Below are 25193 nucleotides of genomic sequence, written 5' to 3' on the forward strand. Positions count from 1 at the left end.
ACATCAAGAGCACTGGCCTTCTCACTCCAAGTTAGTAGGTTCAATCATAACTCTTCCAGGTATTGAAGATGTTCAAATACACCCACCTCAAATCTATAGATTTACCGGCACAAAAAATTCTGGTACCTCAGCATCTCCGAAAACCATGCAAGTAGTTAGCGAGATATAAAACCAGTATTGTTATTAATAATAATTCAACCATCAATACAGCTATCTGTGGGCCATCACATAGACTAATGTCCTCTTTGCATTCTCGCCAAAGATCCTCAAGTCTTTGGCTTCTCCTTTCTTGTTCTTCCTCCAAGATGTTCTGTGGCTTGGCCAGTGGCTTTTCAGATGAATCCTCACTCCTGCAACCTTTTTCCTAACCGATGTACTGTCCTATATCTCTTCCTCATAGACACCCACTTCTGCTAGGTCTTTGTGCACCTGTGTAAGCCATCCAGACTGTATTTTCCATTTTTCTTGTAGAAGGAGTGTTTTGTTTGACAACCACTCTTGATTCATCCATTTAATGTGTCCCTAAAATGGCCAGTCTTCTTTTCCTCAATGCCAATTTTTTCAATGGTTTTATAGAGTTTCTGGTTCAATTTCAACTGGAAAGTATATGGGTCAACTTCTTTGGATCCAAGATTCTTCAAAGGAACTTCCTTTCTCTTTTTTCAAGGGCTGAGTCTGCCACCCTTGTCAGTGTTTCTGCTCCATAAAGGCACTTCGTTCTGACCACTGTGCAGTAATCTTTTAAAATGGCTTGAATGGAGATGGATTTGTAAGTGCCATGACATAGTCTGAAGGCCATCTCCATCCTCCTCACCCTTTTTAATGCCTCCTTTTCACTTCCACCGGGAGTGAGAATTCCTCTCAGGTATTTAAATTATTTTATGTATGCGATGGATGTCCCAAAACCGAGTTACAATTCTGTCCATGTCATCTGCTTTGAGTCTATGAATGCTGATTTTTCAAAGGAAATTCTTAGTCCTGTTTTGACCGCAATATTTTGTAGTTCTTTCACTTGCTTTTTGGCTCTGTGAGGTTGTCTGTTATCAGAACGACATCATCTGCAAAGGCTAGACAGTCCAACATGAGGGTGTTCTTTCCACAACCTATCTTTATTCAATTCCAAGCTTCATTTTCAGTAATTTTTGATAAATGTCTGGCTCCATGGCTAAATTGTTAGCATGCTGGCCTTTGGTCACAGGGGACCCAGGTTCGATTCCCGGCAGAGTCAGGAATTTTAACCTTAATTGGTTAATTTTGCTGGCACGGGGCCTGGGTGTATGTGTTGTCTTCATCATAATTTCATTGTTATCATGACACGCAGGTTGCCTACGTGTGTCAAATCAAAAGACCTGCATCTGGCAAGCCGAACTTGTCCTCGGACACTCCCGGCACTAAAAACCATACGCCATTTCATTTCATTTTTCCAAGCTTCATTTTCAGTAATTTTTGATCTCCATTCCCTGATCACCTTTTCTACGATGCAACGAAAGAGGAGCAGAGAAAGGCTATCTCCTCTCCTTAAGCCATTTTTTAAAATCTCAAATGGTTTAGAGTGTTCACCCATAAATTTAACTTGAGAAAAGGCGTATTATAGGGTTTGCCTAATTATAGCCATGGATTTTTCATCAGCTCCAAACTTTCGGAGAACGTTCATGAGCATTCCATGGTGTACAGAATCGTGTACTTTCTTGAAATCTACAACGGTTTCTCACTGATTGTACTTTGATTAATGATTTTAGGATATATATTTGGTCTGCATACAAATGCCCTTCCTGGAACCCTGCCTGATATTCACATATCTGTTTGTTTAAATGCGTTGCAAGGCTTTTCAGAGATTTTTTTTATGCTAAAGGAAGAAAGGAGATACCTCTGTAGTTCCTGAGTTTGGCTCTGTCTTCTTTCTTTTTTGTGTGTGTGAAGTGTGAACGAGTGCATTCTTCCAATCACTTGGGATTTCTTCTGTTGCCCAAATATGGGTAAATAGTACCACTAGTCTATTCACCACATTTGAATAGCTCTGCAGTAGAAGTCCCCAGAGCTTTGCTGGTTTTTAGTTCCTTAGTGATATCTTTAATTCGTTCTTTATTTAATGGGAGTAAATTCCATAATTTAAATGGGGTATCTCCAAAGAACAATCTCTCTTCAGGAGGTTCGGAGTTCAGAAGTTTCTGGGAACAGTCAGCCAGATGTCCACAGTTATTCCTGTTCCCAAGGATGATTTTCCCTCGTTTATTTTTAAAACACAGATTTCTGGGGGTGAATCCTTTGATTTTTCTTGAATATACAGTAGAAATCTCTGGTGTTTTTCTTGATTTTCCTCTACGTGGAGCAGCTGTTCTTTTTTGTACCTTCTCTTTGTGTTCTGAAGTATTTCTGCCGTGAGTTTCCCATTCCTAGAAGTCTACAAATTTTTCTATTATTATTATTATTATTAATATTATTAACAACTAAGATTTAAGCTTTTAATGACTATAATCAAAGATACCAGGAATACATTATGACCATTGAGCTTCATATTAGTATTCTTGGTTACTACTGTACTTGGGTACCATTTCTAGCTTTGTATTAACCCATTAACTGGGGAGTGCACAAGAGAGTAACTCCACTCTGATGGGGACAAATTTTCGTATCTCAAAAAAAAAATTCAAGAAACCCTCAAATTTTGAAATACTTGATAAATAATGCTACACATATGTTAATTCTGATACAGAAATTGGTTCTGCACTTATTTGTTAATATTTGCAGGTCTTTTATTTTTGGAGCAAAAATGACTTAAGTCTTGTACTAGCTTCTGAATATTACAACTATAAATTTCTTCTTGGAATATCTTAATTTGCATATTAATTCCAGGAAAATTATGAAACATGTACACCGGAAATACACTTTATCATAAACTAATCAACAAATTTCCAAAATAAATACCGCAGTTAAGAAAAATACATTTCATACAGGGTTTGCAGTCTCAGTAATAATTTGAGAGGAAATACAATATTATAGCCTAGTTGTAATCGTTTCCTCAAAATGATCACTTCTTTATCACAATAAATTTACACATCAGGACTGATTTCACTAACACTTTCAACACTACCATATTTTAACATGGATCCTGGCTGTGAACTGGGTTTTTTTTTGCTAATTTTTAACACGTTATTATGGAACAGCGAAACATGTTACATGCCTGATTTTTGTACCGTATGAAGATGTCAACCATCCAAAATGAAGATGTTAATCAACAAGTGAATATCTGAAGTAATTTAATTATACTAGTCTTAGGAAAAACATGAAGAAAAAAAAAAAAGTACGGAAAACAATTTTTACATTGAAGTTATACCAATAAGCTTGCTCAAACAATAAAAAAATAATCATTTAATGCGACTACTTAGGCCACAAATAAACACAAATGCAGTGGAATAAAATATTTACCTATTTAGGAATACCGTAGTTTGCTTTCGTATGGTAGTCCTGAAAACATTGGACTATACACAGTCCTACTTTGCACTCCTTGCACCACCATCTACTCTCTTTTCTGACGCGCTTACCACTTTCCTTCTTGCCCCTGTCTGAGCATACCTTGTAATAACAAGTAGCATTCACTTTACTGTTCGTTGGAGGAACCTTTTCTGGAAAATGGCGAGCAAAAGTCCTGTCAACACTGGGGGAGGGAGTAGGTTCCAGCCTTGAGATGTCTCCTCCTCCTTTAGCTGCTAACTGCGAATTGATCACTCCCATGTAATCCACAAGAGATATCTTTGATTTTGAGATCTCTTTATATAGAATGAAACCATTCACAACAGACATAAGGAACAAATGGAAGAAGAGCTTTTCCCACCATTTCACTGTCTTCTGTGCAAATGGGTAATAACTGTTCAGTTGATCTGCTCTATCAACACCAGTTTTATTTATATTGTAATTTATGACTACGTCAGGATTTAGTTTCTGTACAACACCACCCTTCGATCTACCAGAAACAAGTGTAGTGGAAGCCTTATGTTTTGTTGAAAGGCTCCCGGCACAGGTGAATCATCAGCCTGCGTCTCTTCATCTAAACGAAAAAAATAAACCCAAATTTCTGTAGGCGAAGTATTTCTATCGTTTGTATTCAGAGTAAAATAATACAGCTAAACACTTACGTTCCAAAGTGACGTAATAAAAAAAATCTTACCTGAAGTATCGCTTGATACGTTATCTGGTTAGTAAGCAGGGTTGTCATCACTTTCATCGATCTTTGAACCCGCTTCTCCCGATAAAATATCCAAAATATCACTACCCTGTTTATCATTTCAGTTTGAAATTCCTGATGACTGCTGCATTCTAGTGGTCACTAGATGAACTATTACCTCCAACTAAACGACAGGAACCGTACGTGATACGTGCAGCTGGATATAAACACACAAGAAAATTGTGCCCGTATCAGATACGGGCGCTGTCCAGAAGCAGGAAAGCAGCGTGCATGTATCCCGTACGGGCATAGTGTTGAAAGTGCTAATTATGTACACAATTCACACAGTCTGCACCTCACGCACTGGTTTTTACACTTCTTGCATACGGTAAGCACGGAAACACAAAACTGCACCTGTAGATGGCTTCATGTCTCTCCCTTTTTGTCAGACACAACACGCACATCTTCACACGGTGCTGTCTTTCTTCTGATGGTGGATTCACATAATGAAAATGCCTACTGCTGAATCTTTCTGTGGGAGAAACATGAAGTGGTCTACATGAAAGGACAGGCATAGCTTCAGAGGGGACTGATCCTGTGTACTTTGAGGATTTCATCAATGAGGTGAATTCTGAACTGCAGGAGATTGTATTTTCCTCCATGTTGTAGGAAAACGATTAATTTATTGAATACCATGAGGTCCAGAAGATACCTGAAAATTTTCTGGTAATAGTTCATCCGTTTCTTGGCGTGGAGAACGTAATGAAAGATCGATTCCTTCTCAATGCAAACTATAGCTTTCTCTTTAGTTTCGTCCTTTCCTCTGATAAGGACAGTTCATATTTCTGCATCTTGGATACTACTGAGCATGCAAAAGTCTCTCTTGTCCTTCCATTTTAGAACCATGAGTTTCTTTTGATAAGCAGCTGAAATCTCTCCTTTTTTCAATTTTTTACTCATAAGTTCATTAAGGAGATCTTTCTGGTTGGTTCTTACTGTAGGTTACAGTATGCACTAGGAAGCGTGTTGGTAGGTGTGCTAGGTACCAACTGATGAGCTCAACCTAGCACACGAGGGCAAAACGCTGGCAACCAGGAATGAGTTAGCTGGAAAATTTCTAATGTCCAATAATGGACCATTTGTATTATAAATTTACTCATTTCGGACAAATGTTTCAAATTCTCTATGGGAATCAACATATATATCATCTGATAGCCAAGCAGGCATCGATTTTTGGTAAAGAGACAAAGTCTCTCATAGTGCATTGGCACTGCCATTGGCTCCAAGTAGCCTACGCAGTGGCCTCCACGGTATGCACTAGCCAGCATTTTGGTAGGTGTGCTAGGTACCAACTGATGAGCCCAACCTAGCACACAAGGGTGAAACGCTGGCAACAAGGAATGAGTTAGCTGGAAAATTCATGTCTATTCTCCGGACCACCTTTTGAGCAGACTAAAGCGGAAGTGAGTGTATAGACCAGGGGATGGCGCGGGCGACAGGGGCAGCGCCTTCGGTGTTGTCACGCGGTAGGTGAGGGGGCAAGGGGGGTGCGCTACTCAAGGCGAGTTTTGGCAATTGTGCAGTCAATGCGGAGCTGCCATACTTACTCAGTAAGAACACGTGGGTGCAGTTTCAGTCACAGTCTATTTAAAAAAGCAGTGAGAGAATTTTATCAGTGCGCTTCGCTTTTAGAAAAACAGTGTATGTGTGTATTGTGTGCTAATTCATAATTCTTGTAGTCTTTTGTACGTTTGTAGGTTTCTTCTTACTCGTTATTGGATATTATTGTGCAATGGATCCTAACAAAAATTCACCAGACTGTTATCAGTTGAAGAAGAAACGCAAGATTTTTACTTCCGGCGAGAGAAATATGATTCTGTCTGTTTATAAACTTTTCCGAGCGAATAGTATTGACGGCGGGATTAGTTTACCTCGTGTGCTGACCCCGGTTCTGATTCCGACTTGGGTGTGCAGCCACTCGATAGTGACATAGATTAATTACTGCGGCACAAACTAAGCTGACGCTGAAACCTCCTGCATAATAATAATAATAATAATAATAATATTTTTATAAAAATATATTTGTAATAACTAATTTACTGAAATTGTACTGGACAAAGCGGAGGTGGGACAGGTTTTCGCCTGGATCTTCAACTTCATCTGTCAGTTCCCAGTTAATTCCAGTACAAGTAGGCCCATATATAATCCTCACTTTTCTCCCTTTTTCATAAATCGCCCGTGAGTATCAGCTCATTTCAATAAGAAATCAGGTCATATATTTAGATAATAATAGTCAATAATAAATAATAAAATATTATATATATATACTGTATATTAATAATAATAATAATAATATTTTTATAGTCCGCCTCTGTGGTGTAGTGGTGAGCGTGATTAGCTGCCACCCCTGGAGGTCCGGGTTCGATTCCTGGCTCTGTCACGAAAATTGAAAAATGGTACGAGGGCTGGAACGGGGTCCACTCAACCTCGGAAGGTCAACTGAGTAGAGTTGGGTTCGATTCCCACCTCAGCCATCCTCGAAGTGGTTTTCCGTAGTTTCCCACTTCTCCTCCAGGCAAATGCCGGGATGGTACCTCACTTAAGGCCACGGCAGCTTCCTTCCCTCTTCCTTGTCTGTCCCATCCAATCTTCCCATCCCTCCACAAGGCCCCTGTTCAGCATAGCAGGAGAGGCCGCCCGCCCTTGAGGCGGTAGAGGTGAGATCCCTCGTCGAGTCCAAGGGAAAAGCGAACCCTGGAGGGTAAACAGATTAAGAAGAAGAAGAAGAAGAAGAAGGCGAATATTTTTATAAAAATATATTTGTAATAACTAATTTATTGAAATTGTACTGTGAAATTGTAGTTAGTATGTTAAAAGCCTCCGTGGCTCAGGTGGCAGCGCGTCGGCCTCTCAATGCTGGGTTCCGTGGTTCAAATCCGGGTCACTCCATGTGAGATTTGTGCTGGACAAAACGGAGGCGGGACAGGTTTTTCTCCGGGTACTCCGGTTTTCCCTGTCATCTTTCATTCCAGCATCACTCTCCAGTATCATTTAATTTCATCTGTCATTCATTAATCATTGCCCCAGAGGAGTGAAACAGGCTTCGGCAGCCGGCTCAATTCCTGTCCTCGCCGCAAGATGGGGCTTTATTTACTCCATTCCTGACCCGGTCATTGACTGGAAAGCAGATTGTAGGTTTTCACATTAAAATGTAATTCAGTAAATTAATTGTTTAAAGATGTAAGCCGTTAACAAAACGGTATGGGATTCTAACACGCATACGTTAATGTATAAATTATTTTTAATTCATTCGATGTTCAGTCCGTGAGCTGTGCTGTATTATAGTGGTGGGGTACAACTTTGAATCACGCGCCGGCTCATTTGGCAACCACGGCGAGTGTGACGAGTCAATGACGTCGCTTCCTCTTTAGTCTGCTCAAAAGGTGGTCCGGAGAATAATAACGGACCATTTATATTGGTATTATAGCCACTGTAGTCAAATGCTTCCTGCTGCCTTAATCATATCAGCATTTAATTAATCTTTTCCACTTGCTTTACCTTTGGTCATTACTTTCACTGCCTTGAAAAGTTCCAACCATGTTATCGAGTTCTCTTCTTTTTCTCCATCTATTATTTTCATTTTCTTATCTCCTTCTTTGTCCGAGCAATCATCCTCATTATAAAGTTTTTCAAAATACTTTGCCATCACCTTCTGAAGACCCTTTTCCTCATGTACTATGGATCCATCTTCCCTCTCTAATGCCTTGATTTTTTCTTGATTTATTTTCGATTTTATTACTCTGCATAATAGTTTCTGATTTCCACAACTATCTTAATTTTGTTGGTAAACTCTCCCCAACATTTCTCCTTTTCTTCCTTGATATTCCTCTTTACTTGTAGTTTCAATCTTTTGTATTCCATACGTAACCATTCTATCTTATTCTCACCCCTCGGATATGTTTTTTGCTTTCCCTTATCCATTTCTTTCTTCACCTTGTTCCTTTCTTTTATTTCTTTTTATTGTATTTTGTCTGTCCACCACCATGTCTCCTTTCCCTTAACCTTTGCTTTTGTTTTCCCGCATACCTCAATTGCTACTTCCACAAATGTCTGTCTTAAATTGTCCCACTAATCTTCTCCACTTCGTATTTCCGTGTTAGGTAACTTCCTTTTTTATACAATCTTGGAATGTCATTCTTTTATCCTTCTCCTCCAATTCCCAAATCCTTATCTTTGGCTTCTTCTTCTTCAATACAATTTTAGGGATTTTTACTTGTTTTAATTCCACAATTAATAATCTATGATCACCTTCCATACTTGCACTGGGGATTATCTTTGTATCCATGATGTTATCTGTCCCATTCTTGGTCTGTTATTATAAAATCGATGAGTGTTCCATACTGTCGATCCCAACTATATCGGCTGATCTTATGGCTATTCCTCTTCATAAACCATGTGTTCTTTATTATCAGGTTATTTCTGATTCAAAAGTCCAAACAGTTTATCTCCATCTCCATTTCTATTGCCATATGCATGTGGGCCCAGAACATTCTCATACCCCACTCTATCAGTTCCCATACGAGCATTCATATCTCCCATTAACATGATCCTATCTCCAACAATATGTGTTTCCAGTTCATTGAGGAACTTCGCTACACCCTGTCTGTGGAGCATACACCTGTACTATCTTCAGGAGTTCCTTGTTTACATATATGTGCATAATTATAATTCTTTCATTTACATACTCAACTTTAGCTACTGGTTCAGCATTCTGATTCACTACAAATCTCACTCCATTTCTTTTCTCTTTACTGTTACCTATCCAGTACAAGGTGTACCCCTTTTGCTGTTAAGGTCTTCACCTATAACCCTGGGCATGGGTTCCACGTTATACCCCGTGAGACTGGCTCCCTGCCAACTTAGCTCTCCTTCACACCGGCCTACTGATGTGGAGGATACCAACCCCCTCAACGTGGATGCGCCAGACAAGAATTACTCAAGTGAAGGATAGGGAAGATTACTCTATCTCCCTTCTATCCCTATCTCTATCCTTATCTCATTTCCATATTTTGCATCATGCGTTCCTTCTTTTCAAACTGATCCGAGTCTTTCTCGAAATCAAATCCACTGAATTTTCGTATGTTCTTCTCAAGGGTTGCAGATTTGCGAACTCTTCCAAAAAGCACTCTATGGAGTGGTTTCAATGCATCAGGTCTGAACTTCTGGATACTGGCTTCTGCCATTATCTCCAAAATTTGTGACCCCCTCTGATACATTAGATACAGAACATGGGATAACATAATGTACGTTCTCTCTGGATATGTTTGGTAAAAAAAAAAAAAAAAAATCTAAATATACTCTTAAGTGATGACACAACTATTATGCATCTTGATTTTTATTCTACTTGTAGTCAAGTTAGAAATCAATGATGTTACTAACCTTGATCCGTGGCACAGTGAAGGACAGAGGTTCAATGGTATTGTTTGTGAGACGAAGAGCACGAGCAAACTCCACACTACTCACATCACACACATTCTTTGGTAGGAAAGACAAGCCTTGATGTAGAGAGTTACACCGGTGATGGCTTAATGGGCAGATGTAGGGTGCTTCTTCTGTTACTTCAAAAGCATAAATCGTTGAGTCACCCTAAAAACATCATGAAAACAGTGAGCAAACATCCTTTCAACAAAATAATTTAGATAGTAACTGATAAAAAAGATACTAAATTAATCGGAAGGAAGAATTATGAAAGCAAACAACATCAATTTAAGCTATATCATTTTCTTATAATTATTATTCACATAATCAATCATAATGAATCAATGAAGAAAGACTGCTGAATCAACAATCAACAATAGCTGACAGTGTACCCTGTTCAGCAACTATGGATCCACAGAAAATAGTCGCAACCCACTTATGAACACGGGTATTGTAATTGATTTTTTTTCTTCTATTTGTTTAATGTTTAATGTCACACCAACACATGTAAGGTTTCTGTCAATGGAAGGATGGGAAAGGGCTACGATTGGGAAGGTAGCGGCCATGGCCTTAATTAAGGTACAGTCCCGGCATTTGCCTGATGTGAAAATGGGAAACCACAGAAAACCACCTTCAGGGCTGCTGATGGTCGGATTCAAACCCACTATCTCCTGAATGCAAGCTCATAGCTGCGCAACCATAACCGCATGGCCAACTCGTTCAGTCATGATCAATTCTCAGATTATAGATAAATACACATACATAATGAACCTGTTTGAGACATAAATCAGAGTTGTTCAGGGTATATAATAGGGCACTTGGGCTCAACAAGCATTGATATTTAACTTAAACAAATCAAGTTGAAATAAAAGTAAAAATCTATTTATTCACAGAAAAATCATGCCCTGACCTTAGCACGAGTATGATGATAAGAATAATAATTAATTCTTCATTGGGATGATAAAAAAAATCCAGAATATTGGTATACAAAAAAATGTGTATTTCCCATAAATGTGGTTGCCCTTAATCCAAAATATGAAAATAATGATTTATAATGTTTAATGCGGCAAATGGCCAAATGTAATTACAAGGTATATACGAGGGGTGTAGATGCAAAACTCACATTCTCCAATTTTTTAAGGTATTGAGTTATGCATATCACCACGTTCGTCTTGTAAAGGCGCATCGAACTGTGATGGTAGTTTGAACCAAAACGCACATTATAAGACTGAAAAAAAAAAACTGAAAATGGAGTTTTGAAACATAAGTCACATTATCCAACAGATGTTTTGCAGCAAAATTCACACTCTCCATTCCAACCAATCAGAGAGCCTGTGGTGCGCCCAGGGCATCATGGGATTGTCTTCACTCTGTTGATGTTTTGTTCACCTCACTCTTAGCATTAACCTCTCAGTTTACGCAGCAAGTTTTTAATTAATTAATCTTACGGCTCATTGGTTCTTACTAGTTCATGAACTAATTTACTGCACAATGGAGGAAGTAGTTCAGCCATCAACTGGTCATACAAGGAAGAAGAAAAAGACTCCTGAGAAGTGGACACGAAATAAATCCCAATTAGCAAGGTTAGTTTTGTAGCTGTAGCGAGGTTAGATTTGTGGCCTTGTATACCTTTTTAATAAACCAGAACCAAGAAAACATTGTCAGGTTTTGAATATGAAAATGCTAATAATATTTTTCTTTTTTAGGCATTCAGCGAAAGGTTTGCCGGGATTCCCAACTTGTAACCACAATGGGGGAAAATTTAAGTGCACAACAGTTCCTTTACAAGACATTCGACGGTTTCATCAAAACTTCTACTCCCAAAAAGATAAAGTGTACCAAGATAACTTTATTCTGAAGTTTACCTCATCAGTGGAAGTTAAAAGAAGAAGACCAACTTCTGGACGCTACAAAAGACAACCCGTGAGGACCAAATACTTCATAGGCTCGAAAGACAAATTCGTGGTTCCTGTATGTCTTAACACATTCATACGTGTTCTCAATGTTTCACGATTTCGAATAAATGGTGTTTTGAATCGTTTCCGAGAAACCGGGCAGCTTAGCAAAGAAAACAGAGGAGGTGACAGGGTTTCTACTAAAAATTTGCCGAAGAAAGAGAATGTAATGAATTTTATAAATAAATTCAAATGTTCAGAGCCTCACTACTGTGCCAAACACACGGGCAGGAAATATCTTTCTGCTGAGTTGAACATTTAAAAAATGTGGAAAATGTATAACCGTTCACTCACAGAAGGTCAGAGTGGTTTGAAAGTAACACAGTGGTACTTTAGATCTATTTTTAACAAAACATACAATCTTGGCTTTGGCTCACCAAGGGTGGACGTTTGCTCTACTTGCCTACAGTTAGATGAACGATTAAAACATGCAGGTCCAGGTGAGGAAAAGCAACAGATTATCACTGAAAAACGTGTGCATAAGTTACGTGCTAAGGCATTTTATACATCACTCAAATGCACTGACCCAAAAATTGTGACTTTTAGTTATGATTGCCAAAAGAACTTACCCCTGCCAAAAGTACCTGATCAAGCCGCGTACTACAGTAGGCAAATTTACCTTCATAACTTCACCGTGGTTAAAGGAGATTCAAAAAGTAAACTGACTCCAGAAAATGTGACAGCCTACATTTGGACAGAAAACGAGTTTGGCAAAGGATCAAACGAAATTGCTTCTTTGGTTTTTGATACACTCATAGCAACAGAAATGGAAAGCCCTATTACTACTGTGCGATTAGTGTGTGACGGATGTGGAAACCAAAACAAAAATTCTATTGTCCTGGCCATGGCTTGCCACTGGCTTTCCAAACTTGCGCCGAAAAATGTAAGAACAGTGGAACTTTATTTTCCTATAACAGGCCACAGTTTTCTGCCACCAGACCGAGTGTTTGGGGTAATAGAAAAGTCTATAAGGAAAAAAGAAGTGATTTACAAACCATCAGAGTACATTGATATTATTAGTGAACATGCTAAAGTAGTTAAAGTTGGCATTGACTGTCAAGTGTTTGACTGGAAAAAAGAAAAAGAGACATTTATGAAGAAACCGGCGCAATTTCACTTTCAACTTGGGGCCTGCAGCAGGATTGTTCTGACAAGAACTAAAGCGAAGCACGTACGTGTTAGGGGAGAGTACACATACAAGTCAGATCTTGGAGTGTCCAAATCTCTCACCAAGCCAGGGAAACTGCTTTCTAACATGAGTCCTAATGTTATTCCTGCGTCAAACACAACAAAAGAAACCAAGAAGGTTGATGTCAACAACTTGTTGACGAAACATTACGGAGACCACTGGAGAGATAACGAGGAGTTACTATTTTACAAAAACATTATTGATGGAGCTGATGACACTGAAGAAGAGGAACCTGTTTGTGAGCCGACTGAAGAAGTCAGTGTCATTAATGTGTAAAACCTGTAGTCTACTAAAGTTTCTAACATTTTAGATATTAAAATTTGTTCATTTCTTAATGCTTTTTGTTTCTATTTTGCTAACACAACCTATAACAGCATACCAACCCACGATATTTTACTTGGTTTGTTTTCAGTGTTAAACCGTTTTGCTTCATAACTAACATTATCCAAAAAAGTTTGTTGCAAAACTCACAGTTGACCACAGTTTTGTTCAAAACTCACATTGTCTGAATTTTACTTTAAAATTACAAAAGAGCCCTCTTTAAACAAAGCTTTGCAGTGTGGGCAAACAGTTCATATTGAAACAAACATGTAACAAAAAAAAATTAAAGTACAATACCATGGCCTTCAACATTAAACAGTTTTTTGCCATTTTCCAAAAGTTTGGAAAAGTGGAGAATGTGAGTTTTGCATCTACACCCCTCTTTAATGAATTATTCCTTACTTAATTCAGTCAAGGACAGATTTCTTTTCTGACAATGAGAGATATGATATTTATCACATCGCTTGTCACACCACAAGCACACACACTGCAGATCTGGTACACGATACATCTTACGTTGGTTGGCAGCACCTATGATGAAACCCATGAATAGCAAAGGAGGTCAGAATTTCTCAATTCGTAACCGCTACCTATTCACCCTGTCGTCATCGCGTGAGCAGAGTAGAATTCTTCCATATTTCTTCTTTCTTCCTATTCAGTTCGTCCAAGAGGTCTCCATAACTCGTAATGTAAGGTAGATGCATCTGAATCTGAAGATCTTCAATAAAGTTTTCTCTTGTCATTTCATATACTAAACTAGCAAGATACCCGTGCTTTGCTACGGTATTATACTGAAATTTATAATTGAATGCTTATTGTTTTAGATATATAATCCGCCGAAATTCGCGATCTGACTCGTTTTCGGCGAGAATCCACCAAAATTCCTGATCTGACTCGTTTTCTATTAGATTACGGCATGTTTCCTCCCATTTTCAATCTTCCTTTCCAGCAATCAATTTCGTACTTCCCGGGCTAGGCTCAGGTATTCCTCCCGGTCAGTTGGGTCCCTAAACCTTTGCCATATTTTCCTATAATCATTTTTAATATGGATAAAATCCTTCAGGAAAACCGGCGTGGTGTCATATTGGGTGCCTTGGCGGCACTAAACCCGCGGCCAGACTGCATTCTTAGTCATTACCAGTCCAGGAGCCGTTTCCAGCGCAGTCCGCACAACTGACGACAGTCCGGAACATTATTATTATTATTATTATTATTATTATTATGTGTTGCTGTAATGGCTGATGATAGGGAAAACCGGAGTATCCGGAGAAAAACCTGTCCCGCCTCCGTTTTGTCCAGCACGAATGACACATGTAGTGACCGGGATTTGAACCACGGAACCCAGGTGTGAGAGGCCGGCGCGCTGCCGCCTGAGCAACGGAGGATCCTTGTAAGTACATTAAGAACAGTAAAATCAATTGGTCTCACCTCCTTCTACACCCCACCACCGTTAAGTTTATTTACCGCCACCCACTCCCCCCCAAAAAAATTAAAAGAAGGCTTGTTTCTTTATGTTTAAAGGAGATTCCAAACACCAATGTTCACGTCTATTACCTTCAGTTTTGAGATATAAGTATCCCCATAAGAATAATTGATTTTTTCACTTCATTTCACACTACTCCCCCCCACTAAGTGAATATTCCCGCAAAAATTACTTGTTTCTTTAATAGTAAAGGATCTTCTAAATACCAATTATCACGACTCTAACTTCTTCAGTTTTTGATTTATGTGTCCTCATAAAAGGAATTCAACTCCTTTACACTCCCGCCCTCCAAGATGGTTTCCTCCCAAAAACGCGTTTTTCTTTGTTTTTAAAGGAGATCCAAATACGAATTTTCACCTCTGTAACAGCTTTAGTTTTTATTAGATGTATGTATTCTCATACAATTAAGTCAACTAAATTTTCAATTATTTCACCCTCTCCCCCCCCCCCCCCTTCATTGGATTTTCCGAGAATACGTGTTCCTTTACTTTTAAAGCAGATTGCAAATATCAAATTTCACGTCTGTAACATCTTTATTTTTGAGATATCAGTAGCCTAATTAAAAGAATTCAACACCACTTTCAGTCACATTTACCCCCCCTCCACCCAAGTGGCATTTCCGAAAACTAAAAATACACGTTTCTTTATGTTTAATAGAGATAAAAAAATACCATTTTTAACTTCTGTAACATGCTAAGTTTTTTTAGATATACTGTAAAAATTATCATTTTAAAATTTCTCCCCTTTTGAGTTTCCCTTAAGTGGAGTTTCCAAAAACAAATCACCTATGTTTCTTTACATTTACAGGAGATTCCAAACACCCACTTTTTACGTCTGTAACATTTTACGCTTCCAAGATATTCTGTATATATAGTCTTTAAAAAAATTAATTTGTCACTACTGTTGAACCGCCATTAATTGGATTTTCCAAAAACTAAAAAATGCGTGTTTCTTTATTTATAAAGGAGATCCCATATACAAAATTTCAGTGCTGTAATATCTTTCATTTCTGAGATGTATGTATCCTCATTAAAGGCATTCAACCCATTTTTCACCCTTTTACACCCCACCTATTGCGATTTACAGCAAACAAAAAAATACGTGTTCCTTTATTTTTAGAGGAGATTCTAACTACCAACTTTTACATCTGTAAATTTTAAAATTCTAAGATGTAGACACACTCATTTTAAAAAATTCACCCCCCCCCCCTTTTCACCCTCCAATATTTGGAATTTTCAAAAACGAAAAAATACATGTTTCTTTACTTTTAAAGTAGATCCCAAATACCAATTTTCAGGTCTGTAATATCTTCAGGTTCTGAAATATAAGTAGCCTCATTTAAGGCATTCAACCTATTATTCACCCTTTTACACCCTTCCTATTGGGATTTTCCGAAAACAAAAGAATACGCGTTTTTCTATTTTTAAAAGAGATTCTAAATACAGTTAAACCTGACTTATACGTATATCAAGGGGAAGAGAAAAAAACTACTTGTAACTCAGAATTACTTACAAATCAGACTTACGCAATAAATCACATATTTACTGAAAAACCAATAGAATAGACCTACATGTTTAAATTTTTGCAAATAAGAAGTACATAAAGATAGAAAATATTATTTTGAACTTGGCCCAGCCTTAAAAAATCAGATAGTTTGGCTTTTATCACTTTTCTTGCATTAAGAGTATAAACCTCATTTAGCAAACTTTGTAATGAATTCAAAGCATTTTCACTGCAACTTTTCGCACTGATGTAACGCCTACACACTTCAATTGCACTGAACACTTCACTCAGTTCAGGTGTCAAGATTCAAGTCGTTATCTCCATCTCCAATGTCACTATCGCTTGTAGCTGGCCAATCACCGCCGCGTTGTTGGCATACATCAGCAATAATCTCTTCATCCGGTAGTTCTCCACATACAGCCAGACTGTCATCGAAATGCACAAAAGTATCGAATTCTACACCCTCTGGTAGCATTAGCTCATTGCCAGACAAAACTTTGTCCCCATAATCATCATTAGAAGGAGCCTCTTCTAGTAAGACACCAGCTTTGCGGAAATAGTTGGTGATCGTGGAGGATGACAACTGCTTCCAGGCAGTCGAAATAAAGTCCATGGCTTGTAGCATATTAATGGAGAGAGGTTCATTTCCTGCATCACCCAGTGTTATTAAATGTTGAACCAGCATTTTTCTATAATGCACTTTGAAATTTGCAATGATGCCCAAATGAAGCGGTTCTAGAACACCAGTACAGTTAGGAGGGAAAAATTCCATTCGGACATTCTCCAGAACGATTTTGAGGTGGATGTGTTGCACAATGATCAATAAGAAGGATCTTCTTCTGTTTCTTTTTCATTTTAATGTCCAGTTTTTTCAAGCACTGTTCCACTGGGTTCATATTCCTTAGGTTTTGTTTTCGCACCCTTAAAACACCTCGGATTCTTTGATTTTCCTATCACAAGTAGAGGAAGTTTGTCAGATCCATCTGCATTGGTGGCGAGAAGTACCCTTACACGAATTTTACTTTTCTTCCCACCATGGCATGAGTCACCCTTTTCAGCTAATGTTTTATTTGGAAGGAGGTTGTAGAATAGGCCGGTCTCATCATAGTTGTAGATATTCTGAGGCCGATAATCGCTTACGATACCCGCAGAATCTCTTCTTTCCAGTGTTGCACCGTGATGTCGTCTGCAGATTTTGAGGGTCCGCATATTGTTCTCCCTGTGATTCCATGACGATCTTTAAATCCTTGCAACCATCCTGATGAAGCCTTGAAAGCAGCAGTGATACTCATCATTTTAGATAAATCTATTGCCTTTGCCTTCAACATGTCTCCACTAATTGGTAGAGCGGCAGGCCCACTTTTGCTAGAACCATGTGAAAAGTGCTTTATCGAAATCTACGTACCATCCTTCTTGGTGACGGCTGCGCTTTGCTGATTTTGAACCCAGTTTTAAGAACTGATCCAAAATAGCGTTTCTTTTACTGATAACTGTACATAGCGTGGTATAAGCAATTCCTATGACTGAAACGATTTCAGTTTTTGTTTTGTGTGGATTGGCGTCCACTTCTCGTATATCTTTTCATTTTTCTGTTCTCCATGGTTAATCAAAAGCAACTGAATGACAAAACTACTGTTCAACAGTAAACAACAGATACCGGCATCGTGGACATTTTACTTCTCCGTTGTTACCACGAAAGAAATTCTCATATTCAAACAAATTTACTGTATTTTCTTTTGTTTCCGCACCGAAATCGCCCACTTTGCTTATAATGTATCTTAATCTTTGGTGGCGTATCAAAAACGACGGAGGTAGAGGAGGAGCGAAGGGGGCTCGTCTTTGTTAAGGCGCCAGTAAGTAAGGGTCAACAATGTCACTCGGCGAAACTCTTGTGTTCTGTTTCAGCACCGAACCCCGATAACTCTGCTTCCGCCTACAGCGACAAAGAGGAAATTTTGTAAATACAGTAGTTTCTTTTTAAAAAGCTCATTCTCTTTACAATTAGGCAAAACTCAGTTTACCGGGCGAGTTGGACGTGCGCGTAGAGGCGCGCGGCTGTGAGCTTGCATCCGGGAGATAGTAGGTTCGAATCCCACTATCGGCAGCCCTGAAGATGGTTTTCCGTGGTTTCCCATTTTCACACCAGGCAAATGCTGGGGCTGTACCTTAATTAAGGCCACGGCCGCTTCCTTCCAACTCCTAGACCTTTTCCATCCCATCATCGCCATAAGACCTATCTGTGTCGGTGCGACGTAAAGCGCCTAGCAACCAAAACTCAGTTATATTTCACTGGCACTTTACGTATAACAGCGAATTACGTATAAACGGATTACGTATAAATAGGGTTTAATTAACACTCTTTTTAAATTATATTTTGCCGGGACCGAAAGGAAATTACGTACAAATAAGAATTACGTAGAACAGAGTTACGTATAAAGCAGGTTCAACTGTACCTATTTTTACATCTATAACCTTTAAAAGTTCTGAGATATAGATACACTCATTTTAAAATATTACCCCCTTTTTACCCCCCCTTAATTGGATTTTCCAGAAACAAAATAATACGTGTTTCTTTATTTTTAAAGGAGATCCCAAACACCAATTTTCAGGTCTGTAATATCTTGAGTTTCTGAGATATAAGTAGCCTCATTAAAGGCATTTAACCCTTTTTTCACCCCTTTTCACTCCTCCTATTGCGATTTTCTGAAAACGAAAAAATACATGTTTCTTTATTTTTAATGAAGATTCTAAATGCCAATTTTTACACCTGCAAACTTCAAAAGTTTGGAGATATAGATTCACTCATTTTAAAAATTCATCCCCTTTTCACCCTCCCATTAATTGGATTTTCCAAAAACAAAAAAAATACATGTTTCTTTATTTTTAAAAGAGATCAAAAGTGCCAATTTTCAGGTCTGTAATATCTTCAGTTTCTGAGATATAAGTACCAGTATCCTGATTAAAGGCATTCAACCCATTTTTCCCCATTTTCACCCTTTTTCACCCCTCCTATTGGGATTTTCTGAAAACAAAAAAAAATATGTGTTTCCTTATTTTTAAAGAAGATTCTAAATACCAATTTTTACATCTGTAAACTTTTAAAGTTTTGAGATATAGAGACACTCATTTTAAAATTTAACCCCCCTTTTCACCCCCTTAGCGAAGGAATATCCAAAAATCCTCTCTTAGTGAGCACCTACATCTTAATATGAACGTATCCCCAAAATTTCATTTCTTTATGTCCAGTAGTTTTGGCTCGGCGATGATGAATCAGTCAGTCAGTTAGTCAGTCAGGACAAGTTCTTATATATATATAGATGAGATGGAGTGAATTTTGATCATCATCATCATCCTAAACCATCTCCAGTTTCCCGGGTGTGGTATATGAGCCTCCTCCATCTCATCCTGTCCTTGTACCATTCTTCCTCCACCAACTTGTCCCAATCATGACCTCTCAGCAGTACATCACTCTTAACTAAATCTATCCATTTCCTTCGTGGCCTTCCCACGGGTCGTCTTCCTTCTACCTTTCTGTCAAATTCCTTCCTTGCAGTTCTGTTTATTGGCATCCTCTTCATGTGACCAAACCACTTCAGTCTTGATATCTGAATCTTATTGAGGAGAGAATCATCTACTCCTACTTCTTCTCTAATTTTCTCATTCCTAATCTTGTCTTTCCTGGTTTTCTGGATCATAGTGCGTAGAAATTTCATTTCAGCTGCCTGAAGTTTGGAATTATCTCTATTGGTCAGTGTTGTGGTTTCGAGACTGTACGTAAGAATTGGTGTATAATAGGACTTGTACAATGTCATTTTTGTTTTCATGGGTATTTGCTCATCCCACAGCAGGTGTCTTACCTGGTGGTAAAATTGTGTTGCCTTATTGATTCGATTGTTCACCTCATGTTTTGCTAGGTTGTCATTTGATATAACGCTACCCAAGTATTTGAAAACTAGCACGCTGTCCAGTTGAGCTTCATTTAACATGACTATTGATTCTGCTCCTTCCCCATACACTTTCATCACCACCGTCTTGGTCTTGCTGATGTTTAAACCATATTTCTTAAACTCCTCATTCCAGCTTTGTATTCTCTCTCCCAATTCCTCTTCTGAGTCACTCCAGATCGCAACATCATCTGCAAATGTGAAGGCTTTGATATCTCCATGTTCTTTCCTTTTAATTGATTTCATTACTACATCCATTACAATAATAAATAGAAGTGGTGACAATGAGCTGCCCTGCTGCAGTCCTCTCTTTGTTTCAAACCAGTCTGACAAACCACATCCTACTTGAACACAGCTTCTGTTCCCACTATACAACATTTTCACTTTGCCTATGAGGCTGTCTCGCACTTGAAGTTCTTGCATGCATTGCCAAATTCTTTCCCTTGGTACACTATCGTATGCTTTCTCAATGTCCAAAAATATTAGAAATAGAGGCTTGTTCTTCTCCCAGTATTTTTCCATTAGCATCCTAATTGCAAATATAAGGTCTGTAGTTGACCTTCCTGGTCTGAAACCATACTGCTCTTCTTCCAAAATTGGTTGAACAATATCTCTGATTCTGGTCTCTATTATTTTTTCCAATATTTTCAGGACATGAGACAGTAGTGTGATACCACGGTAATTAGTACATTTTCGTCGGCTTCCTTTCTTGAACAGAGGTACAATGATGCCCATCTTCCAGTCCTCAGGAATAGTATTTTCCTCCCATATCTTGTTGAGCAGTCTGTAGAGCCATTGGATTCCTGGAATTCCCGCTGCTTTCAATATATCTGCACTTAGTTCATCTATGCCCACTGCCTTTCCTTTCTTCATGCTCTTGAGCGCATTTTCAACCTCAAGCCATGTAATTGGTGGTTCAGTTGTGGTTCCTCGACTTGGCTCTCCTCTATCTGTTGTTATGTTTTCTGTATCTCAATTCAGCAGCTTTTCGAAATAGATCTTGAGTTCTTGTTTAATCTCTCCTTCTTCTTGTGCCAGAGTTCCATCATGTTGTATTGCTTTTATGGTCTCTTGATCCCTTCGCTTGTTTTTCACTACTCTGTATAGCAATTTCATATTTCCTCTACTGTCCTCTTCCAGTTTGTCTGCAAACGCATTCCATTTCTTCTCTTTTTCTTCCCTTACAATGTTCTTTACAGCAAGTTTCTTGTTCCTGTATACTCCTTGAAGTCTTTGTATTTCTTGTTCTTTTCGTTCTTGTCCCTGTTTTTGTTTTCCCTTGTCCAGTGCCTTCTTTATTTGGTTTCTTTCTTTCACCGCTGTTTTCACTCTATCATTCCACCATGGTGTCTCCTTTTTTCTTTTGATAGAACTTGTAACTCCACATAGGTTTTTGGCTTCTCCCACAAAGGTGTCTTTGAAGGCCTTCCATTCTTCATTAACGCTGGTTACTTCACACTTCGGCAAACTCTGTTGAATCCTTAGTTTGTATTCTTCCTTTATTTGGACTTCTTGCAACTTTCAAGTTTTAACCCTTGGTTTTTTCATAATAAGTTTCTGCGTTTCTTTTGCCTTATGCTTGAAGTCTACTACCAACAATCTGTGGTCACTGTCCATGCTTTCACTAGGGATGACCTTTACATCTGTGATGTACCTGCCACCATCTTTATTTGTGATTACGTAGTCAATCAATGTTCTATACTGGCCATCCCAACTGTACCTTGTTATTCTGTGACTGTCTCTTTTTTTGAAGAATGTATTTTTGATTATAAGATCATTTCTTCTGCACAGATCTAATAGTTGTTCTCCTTCTGGGTTCCTTTGTCCAAATCCATGTGGACCAATGATGTTCTCGTACCCAAGTCTGTCTACCCCAACTTGCGCATTTAGATCTCCAATAATAATAACATTTTCCTCATTAACTGTATCTTCCAGGTCTTGCCGAAATTTATCTTTGTCTTCCTCACTGCAGCCTGTCTGTGGGGCATACACTTGTATGATGGTGTACTTAGTGTTCTCCAGTTTCATGAACATTTTAATGATTCTATCACTTTTGCAGATAACTTCAGCTGTAGCATCAGTCCTTTCGTTAATTAAGAATCCAACACCATTTTTCGCTACCTTCTCGTGTCCTGTTTGCTAAGATAGTCCCAAATGAGTTCCATTCCATAGGTCACCACAGGTGTTATTTTAACCCTTAGCAAATTCCTTGTGGTGTCACTAGAGATCTGGTTTAAGTGCTTCATGCTGCTGACTGCCAATATTCTAAATATGGTTCTCTCTCTGATGTGTTCTGTGAACACTATCCCTCTGGTCTGCATGGTTATTCCTAAATATTTACACTTATTGACTACGTTAATTTTGATGTTTCTTTGCCTGAGGTTCTGCCTCCCCTTCTAAACATCCTTCGTACAGTCTTATTTTTGTTGATGCCGGGCTGAGTGGCTCAGACGGTTAAGGCGCTGGCCTTCTAACCCCAACTTGGCAGGTTCGATCCTGGCTCAGTCCGGTGGTATTTGAAGGTGCTCAAATACGACAGCCTCGTGTTGGTAGATTTACTGGCACGTAAAAGAACTCCTGCGGGACTAAATTCCAGCACCGCGGCGTCTCCGAACACCGTAAAAGTATTTAGTGGGACGTAAAGCAAATAGCATTATTATTATTATTATTATTATTATTATTATTATTATTATTATTATTATTATTATTATTGATAGTTAATTGATTCTCTTCAGACCACTTAGTTTGTCCAGGGATTCCTGTAATTATCCTAGATTCAACAATAACGAGACCAAGATTAAAATCTTGACTTATTCTGAGGCAGTGGCTTGTACTAAATCATGTGTTCCTATATTAAATAATAAAGGGCTGATAGGGTCTCCTTGAAGTAATCCTACATTGGGTCATTTACATCTCCCTTTCCTTTATACTGGATTTTTAATATGGAATGTCTCCATCTATGGAGCATAATTTCTTCAGTTAGACATTTATTCAATAGGTCTGATATTGGTTCTGAAAGAAGTTAATCAAAATCTCATCAAAATTTATCTTTATCTTAATCTGAAATGAAACTTACTAAATTTTGAAATTCAATTTATTACATTACAATTTATGTTTGTAAAATCTGATTTTAAACTTTTAATCTATTTGACATTGTTCAATTCGAAACAAACTAATTGACTAATTCCACGTCAACATAAAGATATACACGAAATGACTAACAAAACCATGTATTACTTGGTACTACGTACTATGGGAGATAAATTGCATAATTCATAAAATAAAATTTTACCCAGTAAATGTCACACACTAAAAATTTCTTGTTATCTGATGTGAAAGAACATTCACCAAGAAATAGATCAAAGACTGAGGTCACCAGTCCTCTGACAATGATACTCAAGAAAAATAGAATGCAGAAAATGATACGAGCCTCTGATAACTGAAATGAGACAAGTCATCTGGATAACACACTACCATACAATGATATCATGCAATGAAATAATGAATATCGGATCGAAAATAGAAAAAATGAAGTTCAACTTCATATGACTTCACAAAAATGTTGAAAAGCTATATATTCAATTGACTGGAGTCTAAGTTCTTCAGTGATCTCATGGGTAATGGATGTGAAAGTAGAAATCACTCCTCTAATAATAACAAAAATAATACCTAATGGGCTTTGAAGAATACTCATCAATACATGATGCAAATTTAGCACTTACTGAACATTACACAATTCACCACAAATTGACGCAAATGTTATCATAAGTCTTATTGGTTTTTACGTCCCATTAACCACTTTTATGGTTTTCGTACATGCCGAGGTGCCAGAATTTAGTCCAGCAGGAGTTTTTACATGCCAGTAAATCTACCGACACTAGGCTGACGTATTTGAGCACCTTCAAATACCACCAGACTGAGCCAGGATCGAACATGTAAAGTTGGGGTCAAAAGGTCAGCGTCTCAACCGCCTGAGCCACTCAGCCCAACACATGTTGTCCTTTTCCATACAACATTGAGGATTCTTGTGATATTCCGTACAATTCAAATACATAACTCATAAAATATTATGACCTTCATACAAACAAAATAGCATCATTACTGCATAATTAACATTGAAGACCCAATTTAACTATCATCTCAACAAGAAATCTACATGACAATCACTCATAATGAATGAAATACTCAACTACTGTGATGCATCTTACTGGTAATAGGGTTTCTTACACTATTCTTAAATAAAGAAGCATTTGAAAAGAAAACTACATTCAGTTAATCACTACAGAAAAATCTCCCACACACTTCCCAATGGTACATTAACAAAAATCTACAAGCTGACATAAGAATTCATCTGTTGGTCTTGATGGATCCTTCAGGCTGGGTTGGACCACCTTTCCATATTTACCTGACATCATCATACTGTACTCCACACCGTGATATTCTATTTCATGACTTGACTTGACTTGATTCCCCCATTGAAGGAATCGCTATAGAACCACGTTCCACGATTTATTTATTTATTTATTTATTTATTTGTTTATTTTATGCCTTTGTATATGGCGAAGTTGGGGCTCACGGCCCTCTCTTACACTTAACCACAACATAGAGTACATAGTCACATTACTTGGAAAAATAACATTAACAATCTCAAGGAACTACCTAAATTAATGGAGGAATATTATAACAGATTATAATTGTTATTTTTAATGATTAATATTATCTAGCCTATCTACATCACCTAACAATAGCTCTAAATCATACTTGCACTCATACACACTAACATTCATACAAGCTGATCACGTATTTAAGAGGAAATCTCGACAAGACCATTTAAATGAGACTACTGAAGTGCTATTACGTATACTGACAGGAGTGTGTTCCATAGTCTTGCCCCAGACACTAGGAAAGAGTGGCTGTGTACAGTTGAGTGATTAACCGGTGTCATAAGGGTAGAAGTCGATCTGGTATTACGTCCATGGATAGATGAGAGGAAGTTAAAATGTGAGGATAGGTATTCAGGTGTAGATTCGTTCAGAAGTCGAAAAATTAGTGTCACAGTATGTAAATTTCTTAGTTGATCGATTTTCAGCCAGGATAGCTTATCATAATAAGGGGAAATGTGTGTCCTAAAGTTCAAAGAAAATATAAATCGTATGCAAGA

The 25193-nt window shown here is 38.1% G+C and overlaps 1 protein-coding gene across 1 annotated transcript in view; it reads right to left on the reverse strand.

Moving 5' to 3' along the window:
- The window catches only part of pod1 (coronin pod1), a 355918-nt gene that overhangs the window by 55787 nt on the left and 274938 nt on the right, over window positions 1–25193 (reverse strand). Inside the window, exon 16 of the mRNA XM_068225053.1 lies at window positions 9599–9805. Coding sequence (XP_068081154.1) covers window positions 9599–9805 — 207 coding nt within the window. The remainder of the gene's footprint in view (window positions 1–9598; window positions 9806–25193) is intronic.

The sequence above is a fragment of the Anabrus simplex genome, chromosome 1 (genome assembly GCF_040414725.1).
Source record: "Anabrus simplex isolate iqAnaSimp1 chromosome 1, ASM4041472v1, whole genome shotgun sequence".
NCBI lineage: Eukaryota > Metazoa > Arthropoda > Insecta > Orthoptera > Tettigoniidae > Anabrus > Anabrus simplex.